We start from the raw sequence: 26,315 nt of genomic DNA, 5'->3' as shown, positions 1-26,315 counted from the left end.
CCTTTTAATTGAATTCTATTATATTAAGATAATGTTTTCTACATATGATTTGAAGCCTTTTAAATTTATTTAGAACTTCTTATGGTCCATAAGACATGTAGGTAGACGTTCTGTGGGCACTTGACACTGCCGTTATTAGAAGTATTCCATAAATGTCAATTAGGTCAGTTTAATTGACAGTGTTGTTCAAGTCTTTATTATACCTTTACTGATTCTGATTTTTTTTGTTCAATTGTTCTGTCAATTATCAAAAGAAGAGCACTGACTCTCTAACTATGTAATTGTGGATCTGTCTGTCCCTCCTTTCAATTCTGTAAGTTTTTAGTTCATACATTTTTCCACAAGTATCTTTTTTTCTACCTATCTTGTTATGAAATGCAATGCTGATTTTGTGTATTTTGAAACTGTTACTTAGCACATAAATGCTTAGCACTGTTATGTCCTCTCAATGAATTGATTCCATTATGAAATGACCTTTCTTATCATTGGCAATATCATTTGTCTGAACTTAGCACTGCCATTCCAACCCTCTTTTGATTAGTGTTGGCATGGTGTATCTTTTTCCAATCTTTTACTTTTTAGGCTATTTTTGTCTTTACATTTAAATATAAATTTATATTTTGGCTATGTTTCTTTTAGGCAGTATATAGTTGGCTCTTGCTCTTTTATTCAATCTGAGAGTTTCTGCCTTTCAATTGGGGTGTTTAGGCCATTTAACTTGACTATAGATATGGTTGGGCTTAACTCTAATGTGCTACTTGTCTTCTGTCTTATCTAAAGTCTTTGTTCCCTTTTCCTCTTCTTGGAATTATTTTTTACGATTACCTTGGTGGCTTATTAGCTATAACTTTATTTATTTAGTATCTACTTTACATTTTAAAGTATTCACCTTTAATCTGATGCAGTCTACTTTAAGTAATAAAAATCTTCATATACAGTATAAAAATCTTACAACAGAGTATTTCCATTTCTCCTACTGTTCTTTGAGCTATTGTTGTAATATGTGCTTTATACAGTCAATTACATTTTAAAGAGATTTCTAATGTGTCACGTGTGGATCTATTTCTTTTTAATTGTTTTCAGTGTTCCAAAATTAATTGCTTGTGCACCACACCTAGTGCTCCATGCAGTATGTGCTCTCCACAATACCCACCACAAGGCTCACCTCAGTCCCCACCCTCCACCTCCAAAACCCTCAGTTTGTCTCTCAGAGTCCACAGTCTCTCATTGTGGATCTGTTTCTATTGATTGATTTATTTGATTATGGGTGGTACTTTTCTATCTCTTTGCATGGGTATTAAGTTTTAACTGAATACGAGACATTGTAGAATTCTGAACATTTTTTGTATTCCTGTAATGTTCTGGAGCTTTGTTCTATATGCAGCTCAGCCTCTAGGACATGATTTCATCTTTTCAAGACTTGTTTTTAAGCTTTGTCAGATGAGATCATTCAGCCTTTAGTGTGGGGCTAATTATGCCCACTACTTTTTGCAATATCCTTCTGAGTACTGTAGCCTGAATTCATTATGTATAAAATGTGTTTGTAAACTTACTTGAAGCGGAAACAGCAGATAACAGCGCCAAGTACAGATCCATTCTCTTTGGCTGAGTATTGTTCACTAGAGCCAGTTTATCATCAGCATGACAGGCTGCCATCAGCCCAGCCCAGACAGCAGGATCCCCTAAACATAAAGAATATGGTTTGAGGTCTTGTTATTAACAACATATTGCTAAAAAATTATCCAAAGTGAGACTAAGAGTTTATAGATACCAAAAAATTAAATTAAAATTAAAAATAAATTCTATCTGTAGAAAAAAAATCCATTTTCTGTATTTTTTAAAAAAGAATTTATTTATTTATTTGACAGACAGAGATCACAACTAGGCAAAGAGGCAGGCAGAGAGAGAAAGAAGAAAGCAGGCTGCCTGGTGAGCAGAAAGCCCAATGCGGGGCTTGATCCCAGGACCCTGGGATCATGACCTGAGACAAAGGCAGAAGAGGCTTTAACCCACTGAGCCACTCAGGCACCCCCCAAAAAATCCATTTTCTTAAAGGAAACTAATTTATATTCTTTTCAGACAATACATTACTATCCTTCAAGATCTGCCTTTTTTTCAAAATACAGTGAGAATAAGAAATATTCTATTAAGTTCTCCCATGGCTGGTTAGCTCAGATGCCTAGAGTACTGTGCTACTGTGAAAAAATCAATTATATTTACTTTCATTGGACACCAAGGGCAAGTCTCAAAGAGACACATATGGTCATCATCCAAACCCTGTATTAAAGGTTCAATCATAGAAAAGGCAAGATAATACTATTTCTCAGTTTTTAAGAAAAGTTCAAGCCAAGGGAAAAGCTCACAACAATTCCATTTACCTATGTTCTAACAGCTAAGCATAAAGTTATTTTATCATTCCAAGTGAAGCAATTCTAGGATTATACAGCTCTTCACTGATTTGATCTTTCCTTTCCTTCACACCTTGACAGCAGCTTCAGGGGAGGGGGACAAGAAGCAGACTGAGGTAGTACTAATATAGATTATGCATACAGGTGCCTCTTTTTTAAAAAGGTACTTGCAAAAAGAAGGTGAAAAAGAATTTAGAACTTAGGAGTTTTTATTTTTTGGTCTTTTATAAGTCATATTTTGTAGGTTAGTATTTGCATGGTCAGTATCTTAGTTCTGTTACGCTAAAAAAAAAAAAAAAAAAAAAAAAAAAGCAAAAAACAAATACAAAAAACAAATAATCCTGGGGTCCCTGGATGGTTCAGTTAGTGGAGCATGCAACTCTTGATCTCAAGATTGAGAGTTTAAGCCCCATAATGGGTGCAAAGATTACTTTGAAATCTTCAAAAACAAACAAACAAACAACAACAACAAACAAACAGACAACTAATTTTAAAATCCCACAGGGGTGCAAATTAACAATATAGTCATTTAAACAAAAATTTTAGCTTAAGTTTTACATTTTTCCTATTTAACTGTTCCATCTAGTACATACCTCTATTAAATGTCTGAAATGTCTATCTGTTTTACTTACAGAAGATCAGTATTATGTTAATAGTACAGGAGTCATTAGAAATCTTAGATAAAATATCTTTTTAAAAAATTAAATGCATATCTTCATATTATAAAATAATTTCTACCCAAAACAATGACGAGCTTATTTTATTTTATTTATTTTTAAAGATTTTATTTATTTATTTGACAGAGAGAAATCACAAGTAGACGGAAAGATAGGCAGAGAGAGAGAGAGAGAGAAGCAGGCTCCCTGCTGAGCAGAGAGCCCGATGCGGGACTCGATCCCAGGACCCTAAGATCATGACCTGAGCCGAAGGCAGCGGCTTAACCCACTGAGCCACCCAGGTGCCCCAACGAGCTTATTTTAAATAATGAAAGACAGAATCGAACTCCAGAATAAGGAAATGGGGACCATTCCTTAGAATTCACGAGATCTGATTATTGTATAATGAAACATAAGTGACGAAGTCTTAGATCTGAGATTTTAGTTTTAACAATGCAACTAATTAAATGTGTGCCAGCTTTCTCTTTGGGACTCATCTTTCTATAAAACAAGGCAAGTGAACTAGATGATGGCTCAGGTGTCATCAGGCCTAAAACCCCAAATTCCAAATGAAGTGGACTCAATTTCTGAATATTAACTTATTTCTAAGATTAAGTGAAGAACTCCTTTTAGGGATCTTAAGGTATAGTTTTAATTTCAGGAGGAAGGAAATGGATATTAGCTGGCTGTAATTTCTCCTGTCACAATTCAGAAGAATCATTGCTTTCATTAGCTTTTCCGTAAGTAATCAGCAACTCAAATTTCTTATGAAACCAAGTGATAATATAAATATATGTATATACTATGAGCCTAAAATTTTTTAAATATAATTTGCTAAAAATACCTTCTAATATCACAGAAGCACTAACCTAGCAGAAACTGGATTTTTCTAATTTAATTCTAAATTCTTGGGATTGTTTAAATTTCTGAAAAGATTCCTTTGAATACCATCTATCAAAACTATACTTTGATATAGTTCTACAAGTTCTACAAGGACAAAGATCTACAAGGATTAGGTATATAGCTACTACCATAACTACAATTAAATTTACTTTCACTGGACTCCAAAAACAAGTCTCAAATAGGAACTCATCTTCATTACTCAATCCCTGTTGCAAGCATCTTATATGATGACTCTAATTCCTTCAGTATGTATTTCTCCAGATAATATGGGAAAAGAAGAAGATCATTATAGAAGACCTGATCTGGGCAATCTCACCTTTCTAAAGTTTATGCCACTCACACAATCAAAAGCTAACAGATCTTTTATCATTCTAGATCTATGGTAAAAATCCTTGAGAGTAATTCTATCTAATATTGTATTGAAATAACCTCTAAAAATCAAAAACTTATCCAATGTGTAACAAAGACAAATCAAAATGTTTAAGGTCTTTTTTTGTTGTTCTATTGCATAAATGAAACAAAGAATAAACAATAAGATGTTGGTCTACTTGTTTTATAAAATAATCTCTGATTTATTAAATGTTTTGCAGTTAGGGCCTTTACAATTTATTGTGAAGATAACATTGGACTTATTTTGTACGATTTGTTTCCTAACGGTCCCTAGCCAAAAGCAAAAGTTTTCTGACTTAACAAATGTTTGAAGTGCTCTGCAGGAAAAAATTATTTAATTCAATATCTCATATTAAAAATACTATTATATAAAAATACACACTCATGGGTATTCCAGTCCTCTAGGAATGATAATGGAAGTATATTGATGTGGTCATAGGTACTTGCTCAGTGATCAGTGTGATCAAAGACACAAAGAAGAGCTACCTCAGGTGAGGTCATCACCTTGACATTCCAATAGTTACCCCAGAAGACATATCTCCACTCTTTAAGGAGCTAACTACCCATAACAATAACTAAATAACTAAATATATTCATTAAATAATTTAGCTATAAGGGAAACCTCATTAAACCAGGTGATGGGAAACCAAAAGAAAATTACTTCTTGAAAATACATAATTCAGAGTTTCAATAAAGAGTAATAAAGTATCTTTATGCAGATATTCCTTTTAGCCTGCTTCAAGAATTGGTTATTTCTTAATTATTAGCAGTCAAATGCAAGATAATCAAATAATTTGCAAAAGCTTAGAATATTTTCTTAAAATTCCCTTATTTCAAGAAATGCAAACTTTGTACCTACAGGTCACAAATGCAAAACCAGAAGAATCTGAATTAATGAAATGGATTATATTCACCTGGAGAAAGAAAAGCTGCTTTCTGAATGGTCTTTAGTGCAATATTTTTTTCAGTTTCTGCTGAACTGCTTCCCATAGCTAATTGATTTACTGCAGTGTACAGTAATGCCTTCTGCAAAAAGGAAAAAGAAGAAGAGTGTTAACCAATTATCTTTGTAGCTTCATGACTTTCAAATTGACTAAAAATAGGACTATTATCAAGTACGATGTGACTTCCTAAACCTAGGAAGAAAAGTTATTTTACTGTTTCATAAATAATATTATTTAACAAGTAGGACATTTCCTTTGTACTGGAGAAAACTAACCTTTCCATGATTTGAGTCCAAAATATGAGCCACATTTCCTGCTATAGCACCTCCCTATAATAGAAAAAAAATATTTAGATAAATGTAAAAACTTTCATAAATAAAAATTAATACTAATAAAAATCTTTCCATTTAATTATTTGAAAAGCTGTCTAATCACATCATAACTTCCAAACTCCTGAAATATCAAATGATTACTGCTTTAAGAGACAAGTTTAGTATTTTTTTAATTATTTAGTATTTTTTAAAAAAGTCTTTTCTACTATGATCAGTTCAACTCTACTCTTTTAAAATACTCATTAATGGTGCAAAAGTTACAAAGTCTTATACCAAACACAAGTTTCCTAACAATATAAAAGAAAGTGAAAGAAAGACTGAAAGCGAAAGAGAATCAGAATCCCAGAACTTATTTTACGATTAACATGGTTTTATTCCACGGAAATATGGTATTTTAAAGTCTTCTGTAGTGCCTACTAAAATGAATAGCCAGAGCACCTTGAAGCGAATGATGGCTTCAATAACAGTCAACTCAAAACTGAAAATGAGAAAAACATATACATCATAATTTTCGTGTAGTAAATCTGAAATCCTTAATTTTTAAATTCAGTTAGAAATTTTACCTGAAAGAAAGTGAAAGTGAAAGAAAGTAAGAAATTATGAGAATGATTTCTTTTTAACTCAGAAGTATACTGTTCTCCTAATTTTATACCGGAATTGTATCAGAAATTTCTTGCACATCGTGGTTAGCATATAAAGAATGCTAAGAATAACCTTTAAAAATATGTCAATATAAAACAAATAGAAGATGGATTAAAAAGAAAACAGAAAACACAGCAGAATAGAAGGAGGATTCAAGAGTTAGATCTGGGATATTCCAATACCACAAACACTAACTGGTTTTTGCACAAGTTATTTATTCTCTGTCTCAAGTGTTCTCTATAAAATGGACATTAATTACAGCTACTTCATGCGGTTGTTGGGATTAAATGACAAAATATATATAATGGTTGGCACATAGTAAGTACTTCAGTCTAGTGTCTAATAATGATATTCTTTTAGGTTTTCTGAACTACTACGAGCAAAAACGGGTAGGAATAACAAATAAAATCACACCCGCACAGACTTCAGAGAGTGGAATTATTAGATGTAGTAAGTGTTCAAAACATATCAGCTACTACCATTATGTTTACCCACTAATTAAGCAACTATGAAAGGACATGGTAACCCAGAAATTAACAAAATACTTTATAGAACCCCCGAAAATATCTGGCTACTATGAACTAAAATACATAATCCTTCTTAGAGAACATCAATAACTTCATGTTGAGATTCACATTTTTAGATGTTAGACATTAGTAATGTTCTAGTTCTTATTTTCTTATCTTTGAAGAGCTTTTAAATAAAACTATCTTTTGGGATTCAAAAAACCCAACAGTTATTTCTTCCTAAATGGCAACATTATAAACATAACCTAATCACATGGCCATTAACATAATTTGTATGTATTAAAAAGAAGCCCACCTACTTCTTTGTATCTTTCATAATGCCCAGAACAGTTCAATAGTACAGGAAAGAAACTCGATGTACTACTTAACAAATGACTAATAGCAAATCTGGTGAAAGAACAGAACTCCCTTGTTGCATTAGTTGTTTCTCAGAAGGATAATGCTAATATTCTAAAAACTGTATTACTTACTATATCACAAATTACTTTATCTTTTTGCCAGAATTTAGAACACTACTTACCTTTGCACTTCGGTTAGTATATTGAGCAACTACTCGGGACAACAGAGACCAAAGAGCTGGATCAGCGGGGTTACTATAGAGATCACCAAAAGCAAAAGGCTTAGATATTGGAGTCACTTTAAACCATGAAAAGTAAAAGCAACCAACATTTTATTTAGTACAATCTTGTAGACATCTAAAACAAATTCGTATTAATTGTCTATGTGTGAGTGAAAGTACTTTAATTTTCAGAAAACGTTATCTTCTAGATACACCAAGAGTCCTTATGAAAATAAGGAAAAATCAGCAACATGATAATTACAAAGCCTAATCTAATTAAGAAAAGCTAAGGAAATTTAGTACATTGTGTTCAAGGAAAACACAGAGATGAAAACTGTGAAAGGAAAATAAATTTCATTTAGAACACTTTACTGCTGGGGTGCCTGAGTGGTTCAGCTGGTCAAGTGTCTCACTTTTGGTTTTGTTTGTGACCTCAGGGTTGTGTGATCAAGCCCCGCCTGGGGCTCCTCACTCAGCACAGTCTGCCTGAATTTCTCTCCCGCTGCCCCTCCCACACCATTCATGCACACACCCCCCCTCTCTCTCCAAAATATATAAATCTTTAAAAAAAAGAACACTTTCCTGCTGAAAAATAAAACAAATAACCACTATTGCTAGTAATAAGTGCTTTCTATTTTCTAAATTTGGAAGACATTAGTGAATGTTTGAGTGGCCAAAAAATTCCCCAAACCATCAAATTAGCATCAAATAACAAACGGACCATATCACTAACTTGAGAATAAGGAAGGACTTCTGTATTAAAATAACTTTCAGGCCTTAACTTACTGAATAAGAGCAAACTTATTCAAACTTAATGAATAAGTGCAAAATTTCTGTTCTCTTATCTTCTTATCAACTCATTTTTTTTTAAATCTTTATAGATGAAATAATGTGTATAGTCAGCTACCTGGTCCTAAGTGCAATTTCAGAAAACTACATTCTGGTTTACAAAAATATATGCTTCACTCACTTTATATTCTTAGTAAAGTCCAAATGTCAAAGATTAGCCCATCAAGTGTAATTACTCCAAGTTTACAAGTACAGCATTTACCTGTGAACAGCTTTAGACGCTTGTCTCTGCACTGCCACACTGCGGCCTTGCAGTGCATAAATCGCTGAAATGAGAAGGCACTTTGGATAATCACTGTCTTTCTCTTTGATGTGCTTCAGCAATTCATTAAGTGCCGCTTTTGAAAGTGTAGCATCCTGCATTGTCAATCCAAGAGCACAAAGGGCTTGAAGGCTTTCTGTGGTTGGTTCCTTTAAGATGGAGCTGTAAATATTTTTAGTTCTCTATTAGCCATAGTACAGTAGTCTGTAACTATTCAAACATATTTAACATTTAGTTAAAAAAAGCAATTTACTTAAGGATTTACCAAACTAAGCCCAGCTATAAAATAAATATAAAACAGATTCCTTGGCTTCTGGGGACGGCAATTCCCCTAAATGTCTAAAGCAGTTAAAAATTCCAAGGGCCTTTCTTTTCTGTTCATTATATCTAAGTTTTAGAAACAAATGTAAATAGTGTTTTGGGGGCCTGGGTTTTAGAAAAATAACTAACCAGATAACTATATAAATAACCACAGATACCATAGGTTATTATTTTGCTAATTTTTTCCAAAAACATAGAAATAGTTTCAAGTTATACTGGTATATATTTTTAAAGCTTTAATTTTAAATGAAATTTATCAGGTTAACTTGAAAAATAAAGACGAAAAAAACTCTTTGGGGACCAAAGAGGCCAAAAATTAAGCTAGTAGAACTCCCTTCATTAAAATTTTAAGATTCTACTAGATCAAGTGATCAATTACTCTTTTAAACAAATAAATAATACACACAGAGTACAGGATGGTTTTGAAGGACTGGATGGACCCAGAGCTAAGAATTAAGCCATGATCTCTAGTTCCACGTATGACCATCAGTTCACAATCTGGTCAGTCCAATCCCTTTTATTCACCAAAAGGTTCCTATAACATTAAAAACCTCCTTTTACAGTGTTCCAATTTTTAATCCAGTGTTTAATCTGGTCATGTTAAGTGCTTATGTCAACTGTACATACCATTTAAATAGCAATGTCTTGGCTACGTCCATTTTTCCTTGTTTATACTCCGTGATTGCCAGAGCTGTCAAGATATGGGCTTTGTCCCGCTCTGATTCAACAACAGACAAGGCTCTCTCATAGGCTATTATACAGAGTTGGAAACAAAACAAAACAAAATAAACACAACCCTGATTGACAAACAGTGAAATTTCTGCCTTCTTAATTCTATTTTTTTAAAGATCTAACTAAAAATATATCTTATTGTTTCCTTATTTTCAAGAGGATGGAAAAAATTTTTAGATAATCTAACTTGGTTTAGTTGGTCCAAGGTGATGCTGGGGATATCGTTAGGATTATTGTGAGGCATCTTCTAACTTCTATCTTCGGAATCTATAGGGGAGTCTTCAAGGGATGTGAAGGCCTGCAGCCATTGAGATACCACGAACGTCCACAGTTACTGCATACCAGTAACTCCACCAAGCTAGATACTTAACAGTGATACTTAACTGTTAAGTACTAGCACACACACATATGAAAATGTGTGTGTGTGTGTGTGTGTATATATATATATGTATATATACATATATATATATATGAAAATGTACTCAATGAGCATTTTTGGAGAAAACAAAACACACTATTACCAATAATGGTCAAGGTCTTTACTTATCAGAAATTTCCATTTAAGCAAAGACCTCCTTTCAAATGCTAACTCTACTTTAAGTGATCTTGGGCCTCAGTTTCCTTGTGTAAATAATTTAAGGTAACACTCAGCTCATAACACTGCTATAAGGACTATTCACATAATAATATACTAAAGGAGGGAACAGATAAAAAGTACCTAATATCATTCCTGACTCCTAGTTGGATTTTAATAAACATTGCAACCCCTACTCCTATTTTAATGTTCTATCTTTCTGCATGTAATCTTGTTGCAATTAAATTCCACTCAGCCCTGGAAAAGTAAGATGTGTCCTTTAGCTTCAAGCAACACACTCACCTTTGCTGCTTTCTTTATATAGACCTTTCATAAATAAAGCCAATGCAAAACCTATGATGTCTTCTAACTCTTCAAGGGGTGTTGATTTAAAAGCCTGGATAGCTTTATCATATTCACCAATGGAACTAAGAAGCAAAACACAACTTACTTTTAATAATAAAAACAATTTTGGCTTGTATCATAAGAATACAGAGAGATTATTACACCAAGCTTCTTTTACCTTCACATACTTCGTCTATCAGTGCTAAAGCTAAAGAAAAGACATGTTAAAATAGAAGGCATATCATTTATTTCAAATAAGATGTACTGGGGAAATTTAATTTCATGCTTTGTTTCTTTTAAATTACATGTGAAAATGATTAGTTCTGCTAAATTACAATGTGTCTTTCTTATTAACAAACTTGAACTAAAATCCCAAGGCATAAAAATAATTTCAAGTTGACTTTTATACAGAACTCTTTAAGCTTAATATATTGGTTGAATATTACCCTGTAAGTATGGTTTTAGCATCTCTGAGAAGCTTAACAAGCATAAAATATGTAATTAAAATCAAACCTAGCCTCTGTATAAACTGTTTACCTGCCTGTCCTTTTTTCTTTTTTTTTTGAGAGTATAAAGATAAACTGAATTTCACAAATAAAACTATAGATTATCTTTTCTGTATTTAATAGGAAGAAAAGTAAAAATTATTACATACGATAACTAAAGTACAATACTTCTTTTCAAAGTTTATTTCATTTTATATTTTGGAGAGAGTGCATGGCACATGAGCAGCACGGGTTGGGGGTGGGCGCAGTGGAGAGCAGGGAGAAAGAGAGAGACCAAGAGAGAGAATCTTGACCAAGGTCCACACTCAGTGGGGAGCCCTCCACGGCACTCAACCTCAAGATTCTGAGATAGTGACCTGAGCTGAATCAAGAGTCAGACGCTTTCCCAAAAGAACCACCCAGGCGCCCCTAAATTATAATTCTTTTTAATAACAAAAAAAATAATTGCTTATTTATTTGCCATCACCTGCACAGGGATGCACTGTGCCCTTGAGATTCTTATTTTTCGTATCCATCACTATAATCAGAAACTGTTTCTATTTTATCATGTTATTAGAACTCTTTTTAGAATATCCTTTTAATCTGGGGGGGTGTGGGATCTAAAAATACAGGCAGCCTTTGATTCTAAAATTAGTCTCATAAAGTTGAAATATTTTAAAAATAAAAAAAATTGAAGGTTTTTAAAGTCAAAAAACCTCAAATTTTGAAAAATATTATGGTGAAGGAAAGAGAGCTACCTCAGATTGTACAAGGATACATACATATATTAGAAGCTTTTTAAAAAATAAACACTATTTTCAAACATGTGATTACTTTAGTAGAGAATAGACTAGAACTAGGAAAAGCACAAGGGGCTTCAATTTTATTTGTAACTTTTCCTTTGGGAAAAAACCCTGAAGACAATGGGAAATTTTAAGATCTGTTATATTTGAGCAATGACTATCATTAAATTATGCTGTATACTACCTACTGCATTTTGCATGCTTAATATATTTCATAATAAAAACAAATTTTAAAAGACATGATCTACTCTCAGTAGAAGATACAGATTTTTTTCTAAAATATTTACATTATATGGTGGGGCATCTGGGTGGCTCAGTTGGTAAAGCGTCCAAATCTTGATTTTGGCTGCCATGATCTCAGGGTTGTGAGATCGAGCCCTATGTCAGGCTCTGTACTGAGCATGGAGCCTGCTTAAGACTCTCTTTTTCTCCCACTGCCTCTGCCTTACCCCCTTCCTAAAAAATAAATGAATAAATAAATAAATAAATAAATAAATAAAAATATTTTACATTATATGAAACCCAAACTAAAAACAGATACTTGTTCCATGTAATTTCTTAAACCTATCTTCTGCTATAACAAAAACCTTAGAAATGACAAAATTTTCAACTCCTAACCACAACAGTTTAAAAATACAGGAGGGAATAGCAGTCAGAACAGTAATATTTTCCTGTGCATGAATATGATTTAGTTACATGGTTATAAAAGAAAGTAACTGGCTACCTCAGATCTCTACTATGTACCTCTTTAAAAGATGTAGGCACTAATCCCAAAATACCAAACTACAATTTTAACAATGTATTTCTAACTGGAACATTCCATATGGGGTCAGTTCTCAGCTTGAGGAACACTTCCCTAAGTTGAACCAAAAACCCTCCCTACATAATACTTCTATTCTCCAGACCCTGAAGATAATGGAAAATCCTAAAGATTTTTGTTTTCTTCATTTCATTCTAATTTTTTAATGCTGTCATAACAACTTGTTCACAACAAATTGCTACAACAAAAGCACTTAATATTTAGATTTTAGACTGTCAGGAAAATTACTTTAATCAGGTGATCTCTTACTAAGTGAAATCATTGATCATAGTTGAGTTTTTAATTCTAACCTCTAAAATAACTGGGTTTTAATCTTCTTTCTTTCTTTTTTAACTCTTTTTGAAGTCAAAAGTCTTAGAAAACCTGAAGAGAGCTAAATGGCTCTCTCTCCATCCCAAAATGCTCATACACAAAAAATTTTTTATACTATTTCTAAACAGTTTCTAAACCCTCAATGGCCACTCCCCAGGTAAGTATAAGCAGCAAACCAATCAGAATAAATCCAATTCCTCTTCCAATTAACTAGGGTTCTATTATAACAGACAGCAAGTGCCTCTCTTTGAAATGTTCTCTTGTACAGTCCACAACCATCAGTTCTAAATCTGCTTCTCACTAAAGCACAGTGGCCTTAGATATCGATGTAGGAACAGGAAACTATTATCAAGACCCAGTATTGAGGGAATTAGGTATCCCTGGGAGATTTTCAGCCCACGCATCTATAAATGTCCCACTACTCTGGAAATTCATCATTGCCTCACTAGTTCCATAGCTTTTGCTAGAAAAATCTAATAAAGTCACAGAATTAATGGGAAAAAATGTACTTACCATAACAATCTTCCATAATTTCTTACTGTAACATTGTAAGTATCTTGGTCTTCCGCAGACTGTAACAATAACATTGCCCTTAAAAAGGACAAGGTTTTTTTAAGTTACCTATGTATAATAGCATTCCTTTCCTCTTTCTCCCTAACAGAGATTTTGTAACTTTTTCTTTGGGGAAAAACCCTGAAGACAATGGACAATCCTACAGATTTTTGTTTTCTTCATTTCATTCTAACTCTTTAATGCTCTCATAACAACTTGTACACAACAAATTGCTACAACAAAAGCACTTAATATTTAGATTTTAGACTGTCATGAAAATTATTTTAATAAGGTGATGTCTTACTAAGTGAAATCATTATCATACTTGAGTTTTAAATATTCAAAAAAACTTGATCTAAAGATGGGAAACAATGGTGTCACAATTTTAAGTTTTGACATTATTTCAAGAATACAAACAGCAAACAATCTTAAAAGTATTTATACCGGTAGTTTGAATTAGGAAGCCAGGAAATTTGAGAGCTTTCATGTGCCCTTACCTGTTACATACAGAAAAATATTTAAGCCATACTTACTTAAGAAAGAAAACAATCATAAGGAGTCCCTAAAGGCCTTATTATTTTTCTAAAAGATTTTATTTATTTGACAGACAGAGATCACAAGTAGGTAGAGAGGTAGGCAGAGAGAGAGAGAGAGAGAGGAGAAAGCAGGCTCCCTGTTAAGCAGAGGGCCCTATGTGAGGCTCGATCCCAGGACCTTGGGATCATGTCCCGAGGTAAAGGCAGAGGCTATAACCCACTGAGCCACCCAGACACCCCTAAAGAACTTATTTTTATCTTCTTGTGTTCAGTCCCTTTGGGACAATCAGAAAAATGTCTTAACAACTAACAGGAGTTGGATATTTAGTAAGATTTTTGTTTTTACTTTTCTGCTTTTTTTTAAAAATAATTTTTATTTATTTATTTGACAGGCGGAGTAGCAGGGAGAGGGAGAAGGAGAAGCAGGCTTCCTGCTAAGCAAGGAGCCTGATGTGGGGCTGGATCCCAGGACCCTGGGATCACAACCCGAGCCAAAGGTAGTCGCTTAACCAACTGAGTCACCTAGGTGCCCCACTTTTCTTTTCTGTTTAAAAAGGATTATCTAGGGATAAATACCCTAGGAAACTTTTTAATATGCATGATGTTAAATGAAAAGCAAATATTTGCCAAAGCAGTCTAAAAGACAGTATTATATAGTATATTAAAATCTGTAATGGTTAGATTTATACCTACTTTGTGGTTTTAAGCTTCAAACAGTTGTTTAAAGTGAAAAACAACAGCAGTAGCAGTCAAGGAGGAGTGCTGCCTATCCACCTGCCTGTGGAGCTGCTATTTTAAGTTAAAGGTATAACTAGTGTTAGATTCACAGTGTTTGTGATTATAGTACATAGAAAAAAATAGCAAGTGCTGTAAAGCTGTCTGGTTTTGTTTAAAAATCCTGCCCACTGTTGCGTTCTACCATATTTCTACAGTTTATTTAGGTTTATTGTAACATTGAAAGAAACAGACTTGTGGTTTTTTATAAATCTCCACATACACCTGGAAAAATACCTCCTTGATTAGACAGCCTCCAGTACCATCTAGTGATGGCTCCTTTGAACTACCAAAAGATCCATAAAAGGACGTGGGAAAGTATTTTGGACACCTCGATTAGTTATTATCTAACCAGGCTTCTTCTAAGTATTTTTCAGATTTAGGGCAATGATATGTGCAATCAGGACTTTTAACTTTTCACTTAGTGCTCACAATATTAAGAGTGATATTCTTATTTACCAATCAATTCATTTGCAGAGAATAAACCTTCAAGTTGACTTCATTTCCTATGCTCCTGGTTGGTCATTTTACTGAGCATACTGCCCTCGTTTCTTCAACGTGCCACATCCACGCCTGTGTCAGACTGCTTGCTCTTGCTGTTCCTTCTGCCTGGATGCTCTCGCCTCTTAACCAAATGGCTTAGAGCCTCACTTCATTCATGCCAAGCGTCACCTGCCTCCTTAGGAAACCTCTAAATGCTTAAACCTGTCTCAAACTCACTACCTGCCTTCATGTTCCTTGGCCCTTTACTCCCTTTTGATTTTCTTAGCAATTATTACCATCACAGACGTTGATAAGCTCATCACATGTCTCCCCACCATCAGAACAGGGGCTCCTTGAGAATGGAGCCTGTGTCTTTTTTATTTCACTGCTAAATTGCCAGTGCCAAGGACAATGCTTGGCACAAAGCAGTTCAAAAGCTATTGAATGAATAAAATACAGATCTTAAATTCAAACAAATATATCATAATGTTCTCATTTCTTCTCTGAATGCACCTATGTGTTTTTTAATAAAGCTAAACAAAGTCTAAAGTGAAAGATTTTCCTAAAACAAAATCTGAGAGGATTTTTAGTTTGTTTTTTGTCCCCCCCCCACTGTCTCTCTCTTGAATTGAGCCACAGAAACCCAAATACAGCTGAAAATTTAAAATTGCATCTTTTCATCTTACATTCAAAGATATAATAATAGATAATAAGAGATCATGAAAAGAATCAGAGCTTTTGTTTAGTACCTTCTTCATGAACTGAGACTACATTAAAAAAAAAAGCCAACTAATAAATAAGGACCGCTTTTAATTAAATATAGAGTTTACCTCTGGTATGCCTCTGTGGCTTCCTTTTTCAGTTGTAGATGTTCATTTAAGTAACCCAACATTGTGAAAGCTGGAGCATAATTCTGAACTCTTTCTGAAAATCCAAAAAAATATTTTCTTTACATGTGCATGGTGGTTGTCATAAAATGTTAATTTTCAATATCTTACATGCTAGACTGCCTCCTAAGATCACTAGCATTCTTAAGAATAATCTGGTATTGGGGCGCCTGGGTGGCTCAGTGGGTTAAGCCGCTGCCTTCAGCTCAGGTCAGGATCTCAGGGTCCTGGGATCGAGTCCCGCATCAGGCTCCCTGCTGAGCAGGGAGCCTGCTTCCTCCTCTCTCTCTGCCTGCCTCTCCATCTACTTGTGATTTCTCTCTGTCAAATAAATAAATAAAATCTTTAAAAAAAAAAAAAAGAATAATCTGGTATTTATCTTCACTATAAAATATTAATAATCATTTTATAACTTCTAAATTGAGTATTTTATACTTATTTACAACTTTTAGTTGCACTTAAAAGTCTAAACATTTTTATCCCCAAAGTGTTATAATTTGAAATTGTAGTTCATGTGAACACTAGTCATAAGATTTATAAGGAAATTCAGTTCTTTGGCTAACGAAGCTTTCCTGCCATTTTCTTGATGGTTCTGTTCCAATTTCTATGTGTTAAAAAAAATGAACTCAGTACTGTACACTAGAAACCCAGGATGACTTGGACACTTTCAATGCAGTATTTTGAAATTTTAATGTCAGAAAACATCATGTATGTGCTAGCATACAGAGAAATACATCTGATTTACTTAAAAGTAGTATTGGGAAATAAGCCTTCAAGTCCCTTAAATTGTTTGTTTTGTTTTTGTTTTAAGATTTTATTTATTTATTTGACAGAGAGAGAGATCACAATTAGGCAGAGAGGCAGGCAGAGAGAGAGGGGGAAGCAGGCTCCCTGCTGAGCAGAGAGTGGGATGTGGGGCTCGATCCCAGGATCCTGAGATCATGACCTGAGCTGAAGGCAGAGGCTTAACCCTCTGAGCCACCCCGGTGCCCCAAATTGTTTAACAAAGTGCAGTGCAATCACAATTTATGTGATGGGTAGACTCTAAAGTTAAAGCACAAAGTGAAAAATCACATAGTCAAGTTATTCTTGAAAACTCCTGAAGTCACAAGAGAGAGGAACACCAAAACTGAGTCAAACTAAGAAGATATTCATGGCTTCCAAGCACACTCTGAGGAAAACCGTCAGCAAGACAAAGAGACTGCCTGCATTCTCTCTGCTCCCCACACCCTTTTCTCCTCCTTCCTTCCTTTCTCTCTTTCTTATTCATTTGCTCATTCATTCATTTATGGCAAAGTCACATAGAGTTGAATTTAAATGATATATTAATATCACATATTGTGATATGGTACCACTATAGGATAAAAAAAAATTGGGATCTTCATAACTGTCAGGAATTCTGTGCTCACTGTTCTAGGTATCTGAATTCTGTAGAAAGCTAAGATTTACGTCTCTGTATAAATCCTTTACACGTTATCCATTCTAACGGAAACTTCACAGTAAAATTTCTGATCTATACACTCTCACAAAGGCTCTAGATATTCTTTAGTCATTCATTTTGGCATATTGCCTAACAAGTAGTGCTCTGAAGTGCTGGGATTTGTTTGTCAACTAACTGCCTTCTGCTCAAGTATCCCAGGCTCAATGTAGGAAGAGTATTAGAATCCTCTCCATACCTATGATGAGAAATTTTCACCTCTGCTTTTCAGTTTATCTGATTCTTCATAATATGCAAGTGTCCCTGTGCCTGCTTCAACTTCTTACTTCTTTATTTGTCAAAGGGATAAATAAAAGACTAGTGAAACTAACATTTCTTGAGCATCTAGGCTATGCCAAGTACTGTGCAAAACATTTTGTATAAATCATCCCATTTAAACTCTAAGTTACAGAAACTTTCATTCTTGGATTATGGATGAGAAAACTAAAATTCAATTGTACAATATGCCCAAGGTTTCATCATAGCTACTAAGAGGCAGAGTAGAGATGAACACGTACTAGTCCTTTTCCACCCCCAGCCACCATCACAAGCCCACTCCTTAATCTCCTTATCTCACCCATCCCCTCTCCACACCTCCCCTCCCCCTCTAGTAACCATCAGTTTGTTCTCTATAGTTCTTGGTTTGTCATCTCCCTTGCTTTTTTTTTTTTTTTTTTAAGATTTTTATTTATTTGAGAGAGAGAGTGAGAGAGAGCATGAGAGGGGAAAAAGTCAGAGGGAGAAGCAGACTCCCCATGGACCTGTGAGCCCGATTCTGGACTCGATCCCAGGACTCCAGGATCATGAACTGAGCTGAAGGCAGTCGCTTAACCAACTGAGCCACCCAGGCGCCCCCTCTCTTGCTTTTTAACTTTGTTCATTTGTTCTGTTTCTTAAATACCACACTTGAGTGTAATCACATGGTATCTTAGTCTTTCTCTTTTGACTTATTTGACTCTGTCTCTATTTGACTTATTTTATTTAGTATTATACACTGAAGCTCCATTCATGTTGCTGCAAACGGCAATATTAAACTGGTAATAAATAAAACTAGTAGTTTTATTCAGGAAGAAAGGAAATTATTACAACAGAAGGTTAATGAAACTTCACCATTCTGTCCTTTTCCTAAACCTAAATGTGTTTTTCCAGTATCTTGAAGAAAAATCAGGTGTTAAAGTAGGAGGTTAAACACACTAGTTTTGGAAAACAAAACAAAACAAAACAAAACCACTAGTTTTGGAATTTAAAGCAGACTATGACATTTAATGTTCACACGTCTACCACCTAGCAATTATCATCTCTACTTTACGAGGCTAATAGAGGTTAAGAGAAGTAATAAAATACTCGGCCCAAGACTGCAGAGAAATTAATGGCAGAGAGGGAACAGCAGCAACTCAGGCCCATTAGGTTCCAAAATGCTTTCCACTACAATGTGAGAATCAGTTTTATTGGAAGCATTAGGTAACAGCAATTTTTATCACTCTTCAGAAGTCATTTCTATAATTTGAAAAGGAGACTGCTTGGCCACTGGGAGAAAAAAAGGGCAAATTCATGTCTTAAGGAACACTAATATTTAATTTAGAATTAACTAATTTAAAAAACTGAATTGTTTCAATGGTTATTCAAATACTAAAAACCTTACCTATGTATTTACTCAAAACAACTTGTGCTGCTGGAATAGCATTCATCTGAACAATGTTGTACCGGTACAGCTCTGTATCTCTGTTGCTTTTGTCTTGCAGTGTCGTACAGACCCAGTACGCATAACCTATTGCTCCCTCAGTCTATAAAAGGAGACAAAGTTAACAAGTAAACATAGAATAATAAATATACCAATAAAAATTATAAAACAGTAGACTTCAACACAGTAAATATCACATCTTAGTCTTTAAGTCCACCCCAAAGTGCCTCTAAATGAAGACTCACTATGATTCAGTACAACTAAAAGCATATTTAAATTACTTGCTCCAACCCTAAGTAGAAGAATCAAATGGGATTTAAATAAAGTGCAGAGAACAGTGTCACCCAATGGGGTTGATTTCCTTCCTCTCAACACCGCTCTTACAGATGAAACTAATAATTACCAATCTAAAGGGTTCTAAAACACTTTCATAAATAATCAAGAAATGTCAACCAAGTCTAGTCCTTATCTCACGTTGCTTTTTCCTAGAGTCTCAGTTTCAATTCTGAATGACTACTTTATCTATTAAATTCTGTCATTTCTTCATCAGCTTTTGAAAGATAACAGAAGACAAAAATGAGAAGTTCTTTAAAGACAGAGTATCTGTTTCTAAGACAGAATAAAGAGTAGAGACAACTGCAATTATTAACATCTGATGCCACTCTGTATTCATTTTCTCAACAAGCATAATACTTAATTCATTAACGAATCCTTAAGAATGGTCAAATTCTTACATGCATACTGAGTTCTGTAGTGTGCCTGAAAAGATCCATAGTGTCATAACTTCCAACTGTCTCTGCAATAAGAGCCTATAAAAGGAAAAAAGAGGTTCTTAATGTGTTTAAAAGGAATAATAACATAAGTGAAACTATTTGGAAGAATCAAAGGTATAATAGCTATGCTTAAAAGCAGAGCTAATTTAAAAGCAGAGCTAATTTCTTTTTTTTTTTTTAAGATTTTTATTTATTTATTTGACAGAGAGAGATCACAAGTAGGCAGAGAGGCAAGCAGAGAGAGAGAGGAAGGGAAGCAGGGGCTCCCTGCTGAGCAGAGAGCCCGATGCGGGGCTCGATCCCAGGACCCCAGGATCATGACCTGAGCCAAAGGCAGAGGCTTAACCCACTAAGCCACCCAGGCACCCTGCTAATTTCTTTTTAAATTTGTTCCCATGGCTCAAAGGACCAGAATGACTTATTTTATTTTTAATTTTTTTTTAAGATTTTACTTATTTATTTGACAGAAAGAGACAGCAAGGGAGGGAATACAAGCAGGGGGAGTGGGAGAAGGAGAAGCAGGCTTCCCACCAAGCAGGGACTCCGATGTGGGGCTCCATCCTAAAACCCTGTGATCACGACCTTAGCCGAAGGCAGATGCTTAACGACTGAGCCACCCACGTGCCTCCCAGAATGACTTGTTAAATTGGCCCTTAAACTGGAAACATGCTTTCAGAATTCCATCTGCAATCAGGTAGTAGTGGAATAATCCACATAAAATTCCTCAGAACACTGATGAAGTTGCACTACCTTCTCCCTTCCTTTTCACCCTTGATCCGTTCATACCAGTGTTTGTCTTGAGTACAGTTCTTAATCATAAGATCACCTCAGATTCAACTAGATAGGCTTTTTTTTTTTTTAACCTCCAGACTTCTAGTTTCCACGGACCTGAGGTAGAGTCTCAGCATATTTATTTTTTGAAGTGCTTCAGAGTTTTAAATAACATAACTGTATCTTTAAATTTATAGACTATGAGGTAAGTTAAAATTACTTTCAAACTCATCTATCTTTTATAAAAAAATCATCTATTACTAATATTATTTAAGAAATAATATTAAGTCTCACTTTTACTGTTACCATTTAATTAAACCTACTAGTTAATGTCTGAAATAAATTATTTTTAAAAATAAAAGGAATTGAAAAATTTTTTAAAAAATTACTTAGATGGCTCTGATTAGCATCCAAAATCTCCTGACCCAGAGCAGTACTACTCAAAGTCAAGTACCTGGACCAGCGCCAGCACCTGGGAACAGTTAGAAATGCAAACTCTTGGGACCCCGGAATCCAGTAACTTACACAGAGATTAGTAGTAATACCATTGCTCCCAGATGCTACCACAGTTCATAGAACCACAGTTCATAGAGTTATCTTTCTAACTCTACTTGCTTCACCAATTAACTAGAATTTGACCCAAAAATCAAAAGTAGAATAAAACATATCTAAATTCTGATTATTAATTTCCTGAGATGGGTGATGCTCCTGCTATTCTCTGAACCGAAACAATCAACCACTTACTAATTCATTACAACTTCTCAACTAGGTAAGACCCTGGGGGCCATCAGCCAAGCCCCTTCTTTTTCAAGGCAGAAAAATGAAATCTAGCAGTGATATGTTCAGATAAAACAATCAGGTCAGTGATGGACTCGCATTTGTAACCAAATATCCTGATTCCTATTTGGCAATACACAAATCTAGAGTGTGAACAGAAGAACAATACTCATAAACCACCATCAAATCAAATATGAAGGTTTTACAGAAAATGGGAAAACATAATCAGAATGATCTTTGTCAATGTTAATGTTTTTGGTGAATGTGCATTTAAATAACAGAGTTCTGGGTTTTTTGTTTTTTGTTTTTAGCTCAAAGGCTCCACCACCCCAGACCAAAGCTTAATCATACAAGTTGTATGACCGTAGGCACAATACTTAGGATCTCTAAACTTTAATTTCCCCATCCATGAAAAGTTTAATAACCACCACCATCTCAATGCACTGATGGAAGATTAACTGAAATAACATATACAAAGAGACTGGCACAAGGACTAGCACAAAGGAAGTCCTCAAATGTTACCTGTTATCATTATTATCATTGTTATTTGTATTAATAGTTACTTATACCACTTTACATTAATAGGTTGTTTATATCCTGGATTATTTTTATTTATTTATTTATTTATTTTCTTTTTAAAAAGATTTTATTTATTTATTTGACAGACAGAGATCACAGGTAGGCAGAGAGGCAGGCAGAGAGAGAAAGAGAGAGAGGGAAGCAGGCTTCCTGTGGAGCAGGGAGCCTGATGCGGGGCTCGATCCCAGGACCCTGAGATCATGACCCGAGCCGAAGGCAGCAGCCCAAACCATTGAGCCACCCAGGCGCCCCTATATCCTGGATTATTAATAAACATATATATCTTACTTGTCCAATCCAGCACATTAAATAAGATGGATCAAGAGATTGAGCCATTTTGAAAGCTTCATGAGCTTGCTAGGAAAAAAAAGTAAAAAAAAATAACATGTCATTTTATTAACTTAGTATATATTTTAAACTGTTTAAAAAGCTTAAGAGAATAAGATAAGTCACACTTATCAACATAGACACTTATAAATCTAAGGTTTCATTGTTTAAACAAAACTAGCAATGTTTAAAACCATGTTTTAACTACCTAGTCTTAAAAGCCTCTAGGTACAACAGATCTCTCTACCAGCTTAGGGGTTCCAGTCCCCACTGAAAAGGCAATATAGGGGTGTACCTCATAGCCTGTAGAACCTCTAACCAATCACCCATCCATTTGCTAGCCACAGTGTGACAGAAGTACCTCCTACCGCCTCCTGAAGCTTAACTGGTAGGATAAAAACTAAAAACAATGACGCATATCTGCTACTGGACGAAAAACTAACAAACAATGACGCATATCTGCTACTGGACGAAAGAATGAAAACATAAACCTGTGCCAAGCAGTCAGGAAACTTTAAAGATCCCTCACTTAGATTCATTAAGTTATGTGCTTATTTTTCTGCTCTAAACACTTATTGTTACATGCTGCCTGATACTCTACTCAGTAACCTGTACGTGACGGCAAACAGTCTTATTTTTCTTATGAAAAAGGTAGTTCATGGACAGCAACTGAGTTGTGCTATCATAAAACTACATTCATAGCTTATTAACTAAGATTTAGCTTTATTTGAATTTTTAAAAAATATTTTCACATTTTAAGATCCAAATTAATATTCTTCTTCATTCTGTTTAGTTTTTTAAGCAATCTAGGAGTGACTTAATTTATCCCTGAAAATATTACTGAAGCTATTTTAAAAGGATGATATTCAATGTAACAGCTGAAACACAAAATTGTGCAGATGTGCTATTATCTACAGATTTATGGAAACTTTCTTTTTTAAAGATTTTATTTATTTATTCAACACAGAGAGGCAGGAAGGGGGGGGTAAGCAGGCTCCCCGTGGAGCAGAGAGCCCAATGTGGGGCTCGATCCCAGGATCCTGAGATCATGACCTGAGCCAAAGGCAGAGGCTTAACCCACTGAGTCATCCAGGAGTCCCAGATTTATGGAAACTTTTAAACATGGCCTATAGACACGTTTCCAATTACAGTATTTCGCATTCTCTAATATGTAACTGTTCAGGCATGACAAATTACATTGTGGCATCTAAAGGAATTAATATACACTAAGAAAACCCAACATAATCATAAAACCAGAATTTCTTCAGTTGTGTGGAAAGGAAAATAAATCTTACCCATTCACTATTCATATCTATAATAAACTAAATGTCATCAATTATCTAGCATACAGGAGAACATACTAAATAGACAATAATATTCAAAGTAATTCCCCACAAGAAGAGGAGCGATTACAAAGAGGTCATAAATAAAGAACGTTTTTACTTTTAATTTGACAAAACAGAAAACACATTTACCTCAATGTTTTCATTTGCAAGGTATAACACTCCCAAGTTGGTCCATGCAACAGCATTCTAAAAAAACATATATATACACAATTAGGTTCCTGCCTACATGGCAGTCTCAGAAAATTATTAACACTAAATTCTTAAGTTCTTTATCATTGATAGACACAAAGAACACCCACAATTTGTTCCGACTGGATAGACTTGATGAAACAGTGTTGAGCAAGGGCGTAATTTCTAATACCTGAAAAATACAGAATTTGATGAAACTGAACTTTATTACCTAAAACCATCTTCTAAAAATATTGAAATGTTACTCAGTTCTTACCACTGTGACATGAAACCACTCCAAGAGCATTCCAATATAAGTGATTTTTACTGTCAAGTCTCACTGCCTTTTTCAGACACTGAAAAGTAAAATTGGATTAGTTTTTATATCTTGGAACATCAGCATTTATATCAAGATAAATGTGGTTTTACATGAAAACACAACAGTATCTACTTTATCAAAACATCTATCAGAAAAGCACTTTGTTTTTTAAAAAGCTTATAAAAAATTTCTCAAAACCATACATGTAAAGACTTCTCCAACAACTCTTTAGGATCATTTGTATTGCTGCCTGTTTCTGCTAGATGCTGTGCTTGGCGATAATAATTAATTCCAAGGTCACACCATGTATTAGATGTAGACATCAGTTTTAACGCACGACCATAACACCTACGGAAATATAAAAATAAATGTTACTTTTTGTTAAAAATGTCCTAATTCAAAGTGAATGTCATTAACTAGCAATCTTTGTGAATTACCTTCCACCAAGATGGAGGAGCTCATTCTTCTTTAATACTTGTTTGCCTTCTTTCTGACCTAAAAGGACTCCTAAAACAGTAACATTCACTTTAGATGGTGAGACAGCATACAGACTGGTACAAGCATCTCCAACTAGCTTCCAAAGGCAAGAGACATCAGCTTGATGTTGCAGAGCCCTAAAGAAAACAAACAGTGTGATTCTTATAAATTTTTTCCAAACAATGAAAAATTTATCTCTCTCATTATAATCTTAATTATGAACTACTTCGTTGGTTAAGTACAGTGCATGCTTTACTAAATCCTTTCTAAATGGACCACATTTTTATCACCTCCCTATTAGGAAGAAGAAAGGAAGGGAGAGTAGGGGAAGAATTGATCATTTTAAATGCCAGACATTTTGCAAACATGTGAAGACCCATATTTACTGAAGCAAATAAGACTGAATGCACAAGCTTAAAACAGTAAGTAAAAATATTAATTATGATGATAAAGGTCACTTCTTTTTAGAATCAGAAAAATCTCATTCTAATGGATGGAAATGGAAAAATCCATTTCTCTTCAGTTTTCTCTTCTCAAGATCTTAGAAATAAAACACGACAATTTCACTTCAGCCAAATCTCAATAATCAGCTATCAAACAGCTATGTTACTGGCAGATGGACAAGCAGATGGAACATTTCTCATAGCCTTTTCTACTAAAAAAGTCCAGCCAAAAACCATTTTCCAATATCTTCCTGAGAAATAAGATTAATTATGGCAGTCATTGCTGAAAGCCCACTGTGAGGATCAGGAGGAAGGACAACACCATTTGTAGTTCCTCTGCCCAAATACCTTAGCATAATTTCTAAAATTGACAGCATGATAGAGAGCATAATGCTAAGTGAAATAAGTCAGTCAGAGAAAAGCAAATACCATATGATTTTACTCATATGTGAGATATAAGAAACAAAACAAACGAGCAAAGGGGGGGAAAAAAAAAAGAGGGACAGACCAAGAAACAGATTCTTAGCTAAAGAAAACAAACTGATGGTTACCAGAGGGGTGGTAGGTAGGGGAATGGGGAAATAGGGGAGGAGAATTAAATAGTACACTTGTTGTGGTGAAAAGAGGTAAAATAAAGTAAAATAAAAAATACTCTAAAAATAAAAAATAAAATTGACAGTATGAAAGAAGAAAATAGAGTGGAAAGAGAAACAGGCAATTTCAACAGCCTAAATTCTTATTTTCTTTAAAGCTCAATTAAAAAAATAAAATATCTGTAAAGTGAAATAACTTCTATCACGCTTACATAAGAATTAGGGTAATATGAGCTTTTAAGGCTAGAAGTAAACATAAATTTGGGGATTATCACTTTAAAAGTTTCACAGACCTCCATTTAATTGGCCATGAATGCTATAGGCTACCCAGAACACAATTTCCCATTGTTAGAAAGGCAGTATATGTATTTCAAATATCATCACTGAAAGGTTCACATTTACTCTTAAATACTAGTTCAAATGAAGCATGCCCTCTTTACAATATCCTGTCCTCTTTGAAAAGATCTCTATTAGATGAAACTTGAAAA

General features: G+C 34.4%; 1 protein-coding gene across 4 annotated transcripts in view; it reads right to left on the bottom strand.

Moving 5' to 3' along the window:
• The window catches only part of SKIC3 (SKI3 subunit of superkiller complex), an 85,608-nt gene that overhangs the window by 22,180 nt on the left and 37,113 nt on the right, over positions 1 to 26,315 (bottom strand). For all 4 annotated transcript variants that reach the window (XM_082723849.1, XM_082723850.1, XM_082723851.1 and 1 more), the window contains 17 exons: positions 24,752 to 24,928; positions 24,518 to 24,662; positions 24,273 to 24,351; positions 24,127 to 24,188; positions 23,957 to 24,013; positions 22,443 to 22,511; positions 19,989 to 20,063; positions 19,216 to 19,357; positions 16,040 to 16,133; positions 13,378 to 13,455; positions 10,403 to 10,527; positions 9,421 to 9,544; positions 8,413 to 8,634; positions 7,323 to 7,395; positions 5,577 to 5,630; positions 5,272 to 5,383; positions 1,554 to 1,682 (listed from right to left, as the gene is read on the bottom strand). In XM_082723849.1, the coding sequence (XP_082579975.1) occupies positions 1,554 to 1,682; positions 5,272 to 5,383; positions 5,577 to 5,630; positions 7,323 to 7,395; positions 8,413 to 8,634; positions 9,421 to 9,544; positions 10,403 to 10,527; positions 13,378 to 13,455; positions 16,040 to 16,133; positions 19,216 to 19,357; positions 19,989 to 20,063; positions 22,443 to 22,511; positions 23,957 to 24,013; positions 24,127 to 24,188; positions 24,273 to 24,351; positions 24,518 to 24,662; positions 24,752 to 24,928 (1,817 nt within the window). The remainder of the gene's footprint in view (positions 1 to 1,553; positions 1,683 to 5,271; positions 5,384 to 5,576; positions 5,631 to 7,322; positions 7,396 to 8,412; positions 8,635 to 9,420; positions 9,545 to 10,402; positions 10,528 to 13,377; positions 13,456 to 16,039; positions 16,134 to 19,215; positions 19,358 to 19,988; positions 20,064 to 22,442; positions 22,512 to 23,956; positions 24,014 to 24,126; positions 24,189 to 24,272; positions 24,352 to 24,517; positions 24,663 to 24,751; positions 24,929 to 26,315) is intronic.

The sequence above is a fragment of the Mustela nivalis genome, assembly GCF_964662115.1.
Source record: "Mustela nivalis genome assembly, chromosome: 3".
In the NCBI taxonomy this organism is placed as follows: Eukaryota; Metazoa; Chordata; class Mammalia; order Carnivora; family Mustelidae; genus Mustela; species Mustela nivalis.
This window is presented reverse-complemented; position numbering and strand designations above follow the sequence as displayed.